Raw genomic sequence first — 14,255 nt, 5'->3', positions numbered from 1 at the left:
TACCAAGGAATAAAATTGTACCATAAATTACCAAAAGAGATGAAAGGAATTGCAAAAATACTTATTTAAAAAGGCAGCTGAAAAGTACCTGTTATGCAGTACTTTTATACATTGAAGGATTACTTAGATAAAAAGAGTATGGATTTGATAAAAAAAACTTATACAAATAAATAATGATAATAATGATTATAAAACATCCAACATTCCACAGAACACGTTCACTTTGTTTTTTTTTCCCTTCTTTTTTACTTTCTAGAAATACTTACCCCCAAGCAATGCAGAGCACAACACTAACACCTCTTCCTCTTTCTGAGCTCAACATCTCACTCATTATGGAGGGATGCTGACTCAGTTTTTCAGGATAGCAAATGGGAAGTTGCGGTACAAAAAATGGCCCAGAGATTACCTGTGTGTGTGTGTGTGTGTGTGTGTGTGTGTGTGTGTGTGTGTGTGTGTGTGTGTGTGTAGTGTTATGAAACAATGTGCGTATAGTGTGTTCAGCGACTGATAATGAGATATGAGTGAACAGTGTGGCATTACATTATTTAATAATTTATTTGTAAAAAAAATGTATTTTATACCAGGAGTAAATCTAATGACTGTCTCTAACTACAAGTATGTAAATATATGTGTACTGGTATATGAATTAGCTTATTTTAAATTGGTCTAAACTTGTAAATACTTTGTCATGTCCTAAATCCTTGTAAAAAGAGATCTACGGATGAATAAGGTACTAATAATAATAATAATAATAATAATAATAATAATAATAAAATACATTTTTAGGAATTCGATGAAAGTAGCAAATAAATTTTAGGAATATGGGTAAAACAATTGTGTTACTGCCCAGTAATATGTTTTCAATGTTAACATCGCGCTCTGGTGAGCAACAGGCACATACATTTTTTTTAAAATTTAGTCAATTTGTTAATCTAATGTTTGAGAAGTACTTTTCCTGTGCAGTAATTAGTGTTATCTAGGATGGTATATGCATCAAAGACTAAAGTGTCTCAAATGTTAGGGTGCTAATATTGCAGCCGGTAGAACTGGCGTTCAAATCCCCCATCTGTCCATTTTGATTTTTGTTTTCCATGTTTCCCTAAATTTATTGAGGCAAGTAAAAGGATGATTCCTTTGATAATGGGATGGCTAATTTCTTTGCCCATTCTTGTCCTTTCACTGCATGTACTCAGTCACTAATGAACTTGCAATTGATGGGACACTACGCCCCAATCTTCCTTCAACATCAGAGTTCATTCAGTGTTACAATACACCCATATCATTTGGTAATAATGACTGAACCAGTTCACTTCTACAAAGTTCTTTCTTACATTTTGTGATTATTATATCTTTTGCACTTATATGATTGTATAATCTAGTAACCATCAGAAATAGTGCACCAAAAATGTATGAAGAGAAGAGCAGCAATTAATTTATATTGAACTTGAATATTTATGGGAATGTAGAAGTCTTTTAATGAACTGTTTGCCTCAAATCATATAATGCACGTTACTAAGGGATTCGCAAGCCCCACATATATTTGTGTGTGTTACCTACTGAGCTAATATCTTGAAAGTAATTTTAATATTTTTTGCATCAAAACTTGATATACTACTTTTGTGTAAAACTCATCTGATGTATACAGTTGTGAATGAATGCAGCCACTCACCGTTTCTTTCTGAACAGTGGACAGAGAAACAAGAAGTTGCAAATTTTGAGCAACATTTGAAGTTTTGTATTTTTTTTCTGTTGTTCTGCCCATGATTTCTAATCACATCCATTGTTGAAATATTGGTGATACTAATTACTTGAGATGCTAGTGTGTAAAATAATGTTTTCATGCATGCTCCAATTTTTTTTAATGGATTTTTTTTTGTATGGTTAGGCCTACTAGTTGGTAAAACTTTAGTTCATTGCCTTGTGAAAATATAGCTTTCATATTTACTGCTTAATTATTCTTATTCCAGGTATTCCTTTCACCCACATTGCAAGCCCAATGCCAGAGGTGTATCGCAAAGCAGATATTGTTCCAAGAGGTGTAGCCAATAGACGAGCTGCACTCAGCTGGATAAGAAAGCATGTGAAGAATGGTGTGATATATTTTGGAGATGATGATAATACATTTGATTTAGAGCTCTTTGAAGAAATTCGTGGTACGAAGCGAGTTTCAATGTTCCCAGTTGGTCTCATTGGTGACTATGCAGTTAGTTCTCCTGTGTTAAGAAAGGTATTTATGATGTAACTTGCAGTTTACAGAATGATGAAAATTGCACATAAATGTAGAGTTATTTATCAAAATAATTTACACAGGCACTCAAGCTGTAAAGAATCTTGGATGGATATATCATCAGTTACTGCTCTCATTGCTGGTACATTAAAATACTCAAAACTCTACAGTTATCAAACTGCATGACATTTTTGTTGAAAGAGGAACTTGTGCTTGGTTGATAAACCATTGAAAGACATCTCTCAAAATGTCTCTTGGTCCCTTTTTGCCTCCATTTCTAAATAGAAAAGGAAACAACAAAACATTATTCCACTGGTGTTTTAAAATCTTGCATTGTGTTTGCACTTAGCTAAATGTGATTTTTTTAAAAGCATGCATTTTCACATTGGCTTAATTTGGAGACTGGCATCCTTTCAAAAGTAATTATTAACAGTTGGGGATTTGTCTTCACTCTTTTCTGATCGTAGAAAGTGGCCAGTCTCAATAATGGTAAACAGAAGCCCTTTCATTGTACAGAGAAGGTTGCAATTGTAATAATGGTTAGTTCCATAATGTTAGGCCTATGATTCAGCAGATGTATCTCTTGAAGTACGCAGTTTGCAACAGTGAAATAACTCTGTGCTCTCAGTTTTGAACTGAACTAGGTGAAGTACGGTCAGTAGTTAATGCACTGGACTCGCATTCAGTAGGAACAAGTTACAGATCCCCATCCAATCATTAAGAACATTTTTTCTGTGATTTACGATCACACTTACAAGAAATGTTGTGATGGTTCCTTTGAAATGGTTCACATCCGATTTCCTTCCCCATACTTGTGTAATCTAAACTTGTGTTCCAATAAGAATGAAGTTATCAGAGATGGAACGTCAACCTCAACCCCTCCCTCCTCCCCTTTATTCTAACCATTTTAACTGAGTAGACTTGCTGCTGTGGCCAAGATTACAAACTTATACTGGTGTGGTGGGTCTTGATCTTGATCTTGGTTATTCATCTGTGCATCGTGGCAAGCAAGTGAAGGAGAGGTTGTGACATACATTTTGTGATCAAAACCTCAAATGGGTGTTGTTCCAGTATTGGTAGGTGGGGAGACACTACACATAGCCTGCACCTAAATAGGAAGGGGAAAGATAAGTTAGCTTTTCTGTTAGCAGATACTGTGAGAGGGGGCCACAGTCACACAAGGGATGATCCCTGTGGTTAATAGGACCAGGCAGATAGGTTTTTTAGGTTAAAGACAAAGTCCAGACAGACAATCATAAAAAAATAGATTAAAAGAAGCTTTATGTACAGTAAATAGGGATAAAGCTAACTACATCAAAATATCAGGGGAATAAAATGTAAAGTAGATGAGCTGTTAGTGTGTTTAGATGATCTCAAAAATAAGAATGAGACTAATATACCTTGTCTGTCTGAGCACCAAGTAACCGTGGGAATGGAAAGTGTCAGTCTAAATGGGTATAGTTTAGCATCTTACACTTGCAGATCTAGCATGGATAAATGAGGAGTTGCCATTTACACAAAACAAGGGTGTAAGTACAAAACAGTAGAAGTAAGCAAATATTGTGTCAATCAGCACTTTGAAGTTTATGCATGTGAACTACAGCTAGATAATGTAGTGCTGATGTTAGCAACAGTGTACAGCCCCCATTAGGAGATTGGGAGTTACTCATAAAAAAGTTTGACTCCCTCTTATGCTGTCTGTCAGACAAAAATAAGAAGTTATTAATCTGTGATGATTCCAATTTAAACTTTCTAAGCAATTCAAATAGGAGAAGTGAGCTAAAAGTGTTATTAATGACATATAACTTAGAATCGGTGATCAATTTCCCTACACATATAGCTCAAAATAGTAGCACTCTAATAGGTAATATTTGCAAAACTAGATCTAATGAGCATTCCAAGCGTATACATCTATGAAACTCTCACTTTCACGAAAAGAAACCCACAACTTTTTGAGGGCAGCAACTTCTTCTTGCATCAATATGATACTAGATATAGAACAAGCTACATGTTAACCATCCACCGTTTAAAATCATATGAAAAACCCCCATACTATATGGGCATGAAATTTGTAAATAAAATATGGAAAGATATGGTTGACCCAAATGTAAAAGATACCAAAAGGGACCTGGAAAAATATCTGAAAGATAAATGTTACTATAGTGTAGAAGATTTCATGAATGGCAACAATGCATTATAATTGTAATTAAAATACCTCTTTGAAGATGTTACACAGTATATATTATTAGTTTATTGTCTATTTTTAGTATTATTATATATAGTGTAAAACTGACAAGTCACCTATGTCACAATCTTTGATTGTATAAGGCATGTTATGTGATAATAAAAATTGAATTGAATTGAATTGAATGAAACTAACACATGCTTTCCCTGTGATAAATGGATTATCAGATCATGATGCACAACTGATTAACTTACAAAACTTAGCAGGGTGTACAGTTCAGAAACCATTGAGTAAAAGTGTAAGGCTGGTCAACCTCGGTATCTATAAAGCGTTTCAGGGAAATTTGAAGAAATGTTAACTGGGGAGATGTATATAATGAGCCAAATGCCAGTGATAAATGCAACATGTTTCTTGATAAATTTATATCCCTTATTGAACACTGTTGCCCCCAAAAAATTACTAAATGTAACACCAAACAGTTTTCAAAGGAACCTTGGATCATTACAGGTATTAAAGTGTCTTCAGAAAGGAAAAGAAAATTGTACGAGGCAGCAAGAATTAGTAAAGACCGAGAAGTAATTTTACACTATAAAAATTATTGTAACATACTCAGAAAAGTTGTCAGAAAATTAAAAAAAAATATGTATATTAGGGATGAAATTAACAACTCGGGCAATAAAATCAAATCAATATGGAATGTTGTTAGAAGGGAGACATGACAAGTAGCCACTGGGGTAGATTGTATTACTATTAAAGAGAATGAGACCATCTTAACCAACAGTACACAAGTAGCTAATATATTTAACAACCATTTCTTAAGTGTAGGTAAAAAAATTGGTGAGCATAGTTAAAAAAAAAGGCATGCTGTACATATGGAAGAGTCAGTTTTGAGAGACCCTAGTCAAATTAATTTTCATCTAGCAACCTCTTGTGAAATGAGGAAAATCATTAAATCTCTGAAAAATAAATGTTCTTTTGGAGTAGACGACATCTCTAAAAAGATATTAAAACAATGTGGAGCAGTTACAGCTGATGTTCTGAGTCACATCTGTAATGCATCACTAACTCGCGGTATTTTCCCAGACAGGTTAAAATATGCCATTGTCAAGCCTCTCTACAAGAAAGGGGACACCACAGATGTCAATAATTACTTGTCAGTATCCTTTCTCTCAGCATTTTTGAAGTTGTGGAGAAAGTAGATTGTAGATTGTATTTTATTGGTCCTGTTGTCTACATAGCAGCTTATGCATAAGACATTGGACAAGTCAAGTTATAAATATACAGGCTGAAAGTAATTTCAAGGCATACATATTTAAGCTTACAATAATACACTTTACACACAAGTATTTATATAACACATTTCATAAATTTAAATATTCTTCAATGGAATAAAAGCAGTGATGCTGTAAATATGACTTTAGAGATTTTCCAAATGTATTGACCTCAGTGATAGCTTTTATGTTTTCAGGAAGTTTGTTATAAAGCTTAACTCCCATGTGAAAAGTACCTTTTTGGCACAGTGCTGTGCTGATTTGAGTCATATGTAAGTTCCTGTTTTGTCTGGCAAAGTGCTCATGTATATCACAGTTTTTTTGTAGCCTCTGGTCCTTGCCTATTACATTTAATTTAAAGAACAAAAGGGTTTCCATAATGTAAACACACGGTAATAAGGGAATACCAGATTTCTTAAACAGGGGTTTACAAGAGTCTCTAGGCTTGCACCCAAACAAGATTCTAATGGCCCTTTTTTGTAGTTTAAAAGTGCTATTAGCTATTTTAGATTTTCCCCAGAAGGTGACCCCATATCTAAGACGAGAATGAAAGTACGCATGATATGCAATCAATACTGTTTTCTCACTACAGCATGATTTTAACGAACAAAGAAGATAACATGTTTTGCTCAGTTCTGCATTGAGACATTCAATATGCTTATTCCATCTGATGTTACTCTGCAGCCAAAGTCCTAAGAATTTGGTTTCAGTACTGTTACCAACTGGTTCGTTATTGATAGAGACTGATGGGATAAACATGTCCTTGTTAGGAACATTGTGGAATTTTAGAGCAACGGTTTTCTTACTGTTTATTACAAGCTGATTACTCTGTGCCCAGCTGCTAAGTTGTTTCGTGACCGTGTTTACTGTCTGCTGTAACTGTTCGTCGTCGTCTCCTTTTAGTAGAATCGTGGTGTCATCTGCAAATACGATTGATTTGTGTGCATCAATATTTAAGCTTAGATCATTTATGTACAGAAGAAACAGAAGGGGTCCCAATACGGATCCTTGGGGTACACCACATTTTATTTGTTTATAGTCAGATAAGTGATTAGATACAGTTTTTAGTTCAATATTTGTGTGCTTGACGCACACTGCCTGCATACGATTTGTCAGGAAGGAACTGATCCACTTGTTGGACAGACCTCGAATACCATATCTTTATAGCTTTGATAGTAGAATTTTATGGTCCACCATGTCAAAAGCTTTTGACAAGTCAATAAAGACTCCTATTGTTTCCTGTTTTTTGTCCATCAGGTTTAGGATGGAATTGATGCACTCATAGACAGCAGTTGTCGTTGACCTCTTATTTCTGAACCCATGTTGTTCATTACATAGGATGCTGTTTTTATTTATAAATTTCTTAAGTTTCTCATACATAACTTTTTCCAGTACTTTAGAGATGCAGGAGGAAATTGTGATGGGTCTGTAGTTATTTACATTGTCTTTATCCCCTTTTTTATATACAGGAATAACTTTTGATGTTTTTAACACATCAGGGAAAGTGCCTGCCTGAAGTGAGCAGTCGCATAAATGTGTGAGTACTTCAATTAGGTTTGATGCACTCTTCTTTAACATTGTTGCAGGTATACCATCAATACCTGCCTATTTGGAATTTTTTAGTCCTTTTATTGCTTTAGCTACTTCATCTTGTGAAACACAACTGTTGTACATTGATCCTCTACATGTACTTATTTTATATTCATTTGCCTGGATGCTCTTAAAGTTTGATTGTAACATATTTTCAGCAACACCTGTGAAAAAGTTGTTAAATGTGTTAGCTACTTCTAAGAGGTTTGTTACTTTTTTATTTTTATGTGATAGTGTTATATTTTTCCAAGGTTGTCTGTATTCTCCACATTTTTTATTTATAACACTCCACATAGCCTTTGATTTATTAGCTGAATTATAAATGATTTCATCATTATGCATTATTTTCGCTGCTTTTATTACTTTTCTTAATATTTTGGAGTATTTTTTATAGTATGCTCGTACTACAGGTGAGGAATTTTTTGAGTTACATATTTCATGAAGTAGTCTTTTCTTCTGGCATGAAACCCTTATTCCCTTTGTGATCCAGCTGTTTGTTCTAGAGTTTCCCCGTATGGTTAATGTTTTCAGTGGGAATGCAAGTTCAAAGAAATGGGTTAATGTATCAATGAAAGTGTCGAATTTTTCATTTATATCGTTCATTTTGTACACTCCTAGCCATTTTTCTTTCTGTAATAAGTTGTTGAAGTAGTTCACATTATGCTGATTATAGCTTCGATATGCTGTTCTAAAAGACATGTTGTTAATAATACTGCCTTGTACTTTTATGCTTAATATTTGAGCAAGATGATCACTAAAACCTGCATTGAAAATTTTTAGTGAGGTGTTTTGTAAACTCTTCTTTACTAGAAACTGATCAAGAGCTGTTTGACAAGTTTCTGATACTCGGGTAGCTGCTTTTACTTCAGCCTTTAAATTGTAGGACGTTGCAAGGTTCAAAATGGTCTCCCTATTTCCACTATTCGTGAGGAAGTCAATATTGAAGTCACCACAGATTATCAATTCACAATCCATTTTATTTACTTTATTTAGCAATGACTCCATTTTGTTTAAGAAAAGTTCAAAATTCCCGGACGGTGATCGGTAAACTGTAGCAATAACCAGGTTTAACCGAGGAATTTTTATAACTGCAATTTCATAATCCTTTTCGACATTTGCGCTGGTTAAGTCAGGTAGTGTAATAAAATCTACATTATCCTTTGTGTAAATTGCTACCCCACCCTGTTTGCTGTTTTCCCTGCAGTAGTAAGCAGCCAAGACAAATTTGTTTATTTTCGTATTCTGGATTAATTCTGGGTTAAGCCAGTGCTCAGAAATGCATAACACTGAGATATCATTAAGTTAATGTGTTAATAGAACGTTAATTTCATCAATCTTATTACGCAGGGATTGCACATTATGGTGATAAATTTTTAGTTCGGGCGTATTCACGATTTTGTAATTGGGAATCATATTTACAGCATCACATACCTCTAGTTTAAATTAGTAACATCAGCAGCGTTGTATTTTCGTTCTTCTTTCTTGTTTATTTTGTTTTCCTCGCTGTTGGAAGGATGTTCAGGAAGCTGATAAATTGTTCTATCCCTTACAAGTCTTTCTTTGATTATTTCACTAACACGATCACAAACAAATCTTTTCCCATCATAGTTCAAATGCATTCCATGCTTCGTGTGCAGATTTCCATGCAGCTTGCTTATATCCAGTACATCGCACTTAGTGTATTGAGAACACAGTTTCCTTATTTTAATGTTTGTTTTCCGAATTTCTTTGTTTACACACTAATTATAAATCAGATCATGCCTATGAGGAAGTGTGGCAACTACTGTGTTTCTGCATTTATTAGCTTGTAAAAAATTCTGTAGCGTTTTGACGCAAACCTCTGCTTCATTTTTTGCCACATCGTTTGAACCCATTATACAGACGATAAAGTCATTTTCTTGCATTAATTTCGTCTGAGAGTTAATGTCTACAACATTTTTACATCCCGCTCCCGGTTTCACTACCCTAGTCACTGCTATGTTGCGATTTTTCTCACGGAGCATGCTGGATAGATTCCTGCCATGACTGTCTGTTAGTAATAGTGCTCAAGAGTGGTTAGCCATCTCAGCAGTAATGGGATACTTAGTGAAGCACAGTTTGGATTTCAAAAATGCTGTTTCACTGATGCAGCAATATACAATCTCACTGCCCACGTAATAGAGTCTTTAAATAGTAAAATGTCACCAATAGGAATTTTCTGTGGCTTATCCAAAGCATTTGATTGTGTGAACTGTGAATTTATGTTAGAGAAATTACAGTTTGTCATATCTACAGAACAGGAAGCAAAAGGTTTCTTTATATGGTGTAAGTGATTTAAGGAAGTTTCCCAATTCATCTAACGGGGATTAAATTACTTCTGACATGTTCCACATCCTGGAGGACCTCCTCACTACAGATCAATTGGAATGAAAGTAAATCTAATCTAATCTAATCTTTAGGTGTTCCACAGGGTTCGATTGTGGATCACCTTCTGTTCTTGATATATATGAATAACCTCCCTTCTTATCCGAAACAAGAAGCTAAACTGACACTGTTTGCCGACGATACAAGCATCATTATTAATCCAGTAAAAGAAATTCCAATAGAAAATGATACAAATAATATCTGGAAAAGTTATTGAAAGGTTTTCTACAAATGAGCTTGCTCTCAATTTTGAAAAAAACACAGTGAATCCAATTTTCTTCTGCAAGGAGTACAGTTCCTTCAATAAATATAACACATTAACAGAAATCAGTAGCTGGGGTATAGCATACTAAGTTTTTGGGTGTACATATAGATGAGAATCTTTAACTGGAAAATTCATATTTTAGATCTCCTAAAGCAACTAGGTCCAGCAACTTTTGCAATCAGAAAATTGATGATTTTGAGGATATAGAAATTAACAAGCTAACATACTTTACATACTTTCACCCTCTGATGTCATGTGGAATAATATTTTGGGTTAACTCAACACTTAGGCAAAAAGTAATAATGAGCGTATGGCATTGGTGGCAGGGAGACCCCTCGCGGGGCGGTTCGGCCGCCGCTCCACAAGTCCCTTAACGCCACTACGGCGACTTCCAAGTGAATTATGATGAAATGATGATGAAAGACACACAACACCCAGTCATCTCGAGGCAGAGAAAATCCCTGACCCCGCCGGGAATCGAACCCGGGACCCCGTACACAGGAAGCAAGAACACTACCGCAAGACCATGAGCCGTGGACAGACAAAAACTATTCACTGCTCAAAAGAAAGTGGATAGAATAATGTGTGGGGGCTCATAGTCTCACATCTTGTAGGTATCTCTTTAAAAGGTTTGGGATTCTTACAAAGCCTCACAGTGTGTTTACTCGGTAATGAAATTTGTCCTCAACAACATATACCAGTGTAAAAACAAAAGTGACATTCATGATTATAATACCAGAAGAAAGAAAGACTTACACTATCCTCTACTTAACCTATCTTTGGCACAAAAAGGGGTGAGGTATGCTGCTGTAAAACTTTTCGATAAATTACCAAATAAAATAAAATGTATGATAGACAGCAGTAACCATTTTTAAAAATAAATTGAAATCATATCTCCTTGACAACTCCTTCTATACCATAGATGAATTCTTGAATAGGAATAAATAAATCTGTAGGTATAATATATGTGTTTAATGTCATTTAAGGGCATGGAATAACTAACAAAAATTTGTTATGCGTTTGACATGTTCCACATCATAACAGTTACTGTGACATTGATCAATGGGACACACAATTATTTAACTAACTAACTAACTCACCAAATTAGGCACCAGCATTGTAGGCTAACTCCCCCTCCCCCCCCCTTTTCTCCTCCTCCCACTACTCCTCACTCACTCACTCAATCACTCATAAAATGGCTTGTGGAGTGAGAGCAACTAATATTGTTGATGGTGACCTGCCCACTGGATGAGATTGTTGACCTTGACATTTAGGACTAAACTATATGTGCTGCCTCTCTCAACACGAAGACTTTATCATATCAATATAGCATCACTAAAAGGCACACATGCATAGATTACGATAGGTGCTAGTGTCCACATAAAGTAAGAATTCTTTTACAGTTAGGTGGCTAAACAATGGTTCAGATTTTTTAAGTCAGCTGTGCAATATGACCCTTTGTTTTATTCTACCAAGTACATTTTCTCTGCTTGTGAGATGAAGAAAAGTGATAAATACCCATTTCTTCAATAGCATTCATATGAAGAATCATTAATTTGCAAATAGATATACATGCTGTATACACTCATGCTCATAAATTAAGGATAATGCTGATACATGGTGAAACAATGCTCTGGTGGGCGGTCTGCATGCTTAAATCACCTCGGGGTATGATCATGCGGTGCATTTGACCTGCGGTCATCGTACAGTGGCGCTGGGCAGCAGTCCACATACGCAGAGGTGTGTTTGTGCATGTCAGAGTACGGTTCAGCCAGTGAGTGTGCAAATGTTTTCAGATGTGCTAATGGTGACTGTGTGTTGAAAGTGTTTCAAAGAACACATATTGATGACGGTATGAGGAGTACAATACTAAGGCAACTGGAAGGTGGTCAAAGACAGCAGGTCATAGCACGGGCCCTCCGTGTGCCACAAAGTGTGATTTCAAGATTATGGCAGCGATTCCAGCAGACAGGAAATGTGTCCAGGCACTACAGTATGGGACAGCCACAGTGTACAACACCACAAGAAGACCAATATCTCACCATCAGTGCCTGCAGATGGCCACGGAGTACTGCAGGTAGCCTTGCTCAGGACCTTACCACAGCCACTGGAACAGTTGTCTCCAGACACACAGTCTACAGATGACTGAGCAGACATGGTTTATTCGCCCAGAGACCTGTAAGGTGCATTCCACTGACCCCTGGTCACAGGAGAGCCCGTAAAGCCTGGTGTCAATAACACAGTACACGGTCATTGGAACAATGGTCCCAGATTATGTTCACGGACAAGGCCAGGTGTACTATGAACAGTGATTCTCGCCAGGTTTTCATCTGGCATGAACCAGGAATCAGATACCAACCCATTAATGTCCTTGAAAGGGACCTGTATGCAGATCGTGGTTTGATGGTGTGGGTTGGGATTATGGTTGGTGAATGTACACCCCTGCATGTCTTTGACAGAGGAACTGTAACTGGTCAGGTGTATTGGGGCGTTATTTTGCACCAGTATGTCCGCCTTTTCAGGGGTGCAGTGGGTCCCATCTTCCTCCTGATGGATGATAACGCACGGCCCCACCGAGCTGCCATAGTGGAGGAGTACCTTGAAACAGAAGATATCAGGCAAATGGAGTTGCCTGCCTGTTCTCCAGACCTAAATCCCATCGAGCATGTCTGGGATGCAACCGGTCGACATATTGTTGCACGTCTTCAAACCCCTACGACACTTCAGGAGCTCCGACAGGCACTGGTGCATGAATGGGAGGCTATACCCCAGCGGCTGCTCGACCACCTGATCCAGAGTATGCCAGCCCGTTGTGTGGCCTGTGTACGTGTGCATGGTGATCATATCCCATATTGATGTCAGGGTACATGCACAGGAAACAGTGGCATTTTGTAGCACATGTGTTTTGGGACGGATTTCTCAACTTATCACCAATACCATGGACTTACAGATCTGTGTCGTGTGTGTTCCCTATGGGCCTATGCTATTAGCGCCAGTTTTGTGTAGTGCCATGTTGAGTGGCACCACATTCCGCAATTATCCTTAATTTATGAGCGTGAGTGTATATTACATATAGTAAAAAATTTTATATAGGTTCATTCACTCTGTAACAGACCCTTGTTTTAATTATTAACATAATATAGTTACTGCATGAGTAAAGAAAGTGAAGCACTTTACTGAAATTTACTTTTTGTACTTATATTTAGGGAAGAGTTATAGGATTTTTTGATTCATGGCCATCCAAGAGAAAGTTTCCAGTAGACATGGCTGGATTTGCTGTGAATGTTGAGTTTTTATTGGAACATCCAAATGCAACCATGCCATACAAAGCTGGATATGAAGAGGACCACTTTCTTCGAAGTCTTCACTTAAAATTGGAGGATATCGAACCAAAAGGAAACTCGTGCACTCAGGTAATATATGTGGGAGGTACAGGCTTTTATTTCATAGTTGGTTGGTTGTTTTTTTACACTGGGAAACTTAGGTGCATGTGGGATAATTTCCATGTGTTAAACAGTGATTGGGGTAGCCTTTTACGTGAACATGATTCTTTTTTTGCACATTAATTATAATTATAGATGAGAAAAAAATTATGGTTATGACTTTGGCATATACCTCTTGTATAATTCTTCACACACTTGTTTTGAAATGTGTGGTGTACGTTTCGCCACAAACAGCTTAGTGTGCCACACAATGTAGTTATTTTGAGATTAGGCTTCCATTTCGATAGATGCTGTCAAGCCATATGAATTGCATTCTATCTTTTATTTTTTTCATTAAATACATTAATTTCACTTTAAATTTGTATTTCATTATGTGCTAGATCAAGGTAGCTGTCAAGTGAGTGTAAAGTGAAAATATTTTAAATAGTGTCTGTTTTCAGTATATTTTATTATACATACCCATTAAGATATATATTCACGAGGTAGTGTGTCTGAGGTTGAATTAAAAGTAGATTATTTTTAAAAATATTAGAAACATGACAGGTTACTATTCACTGGAAAGGTGACATGTCGAGTTGCAGACAGGCGCAATGAAAAGACTGCTGCACTTTTAGTTTTTGACTAAAGCCATCTTCAGAAAAGAAAACACATACACATTCATTCAAGCAAGCACCCTCAAGAACACGACTGTGCCACCTCTGGCAGCTTGGAGTGGAATTCACAGCTGCAATAAGCAGCAGTCTAGCCTTTTCCTAATATTGTTGATATTCCAACTTGGAGTTTCCATTGTTTAAGTACATTCTTTGTGTTGATTTTGACTTTGAATTGATGGTGGGGAGGTGCTTAGGGCTGGCTATCAGAGAAATTTGTT

The 14,255-nt window shown here is 36.4% G+C and overlaps 1 protein-coding gene across 4 annotated transcripts in view; it reads left to right on the top strand.

Moving 5' to 3' along the window:
- The window catches only part of LOC124723044 (galactosylgalactosylxylosylprotein 3-beta-glucuronosyltransferase S), a 197,026-nt gene that overhangs the window by 154,947 nt on the left and 27,824 nt on the right, over positions 1-14,255 (top strand). For all 4 annotated transcript variants that reach the window (XR_007006486.1, XM_047248223.1, XM_047248225.1 and 1 more), the window contains 2 exons: positions 1,968-2,227; positions 13,148-13,354. Coding sequence is in view for 3 of the 4 variants with exons in the window: in XM_047248223.1 (XP_047104179.1) it covers positions 1,968-2,227; positions 13,148-13,354 (467 nt within the window). In the remaining variant the exon portion in view is untranslated. The remainder of the gene's footprint in view (positions 1-1,967; positions 2,228-13,147; positions 13,355-14,255) is intronic.

The sequence above is a fragment of the Schistocerca piceifrons genome, chromosome X (genome assembly GCF_021461385.2).
Source record: "Schistocerca piceifrons isolate TAMUIC-IGC-003096 chromosome X, iqSchPice1.1, whole genome shotgun sequence".
Taxonomy (NCBI): Eukaryota; Metazoa; Arthropoda; class Insecta; order Orthoptera; family Acrididae; genus Schistocerca; species Schistocerca piceifrons.
Note: the sequence above shows the minus strand (reverse complement) of the source record. Positions and strands in the feature narration are given on the sequence as shown.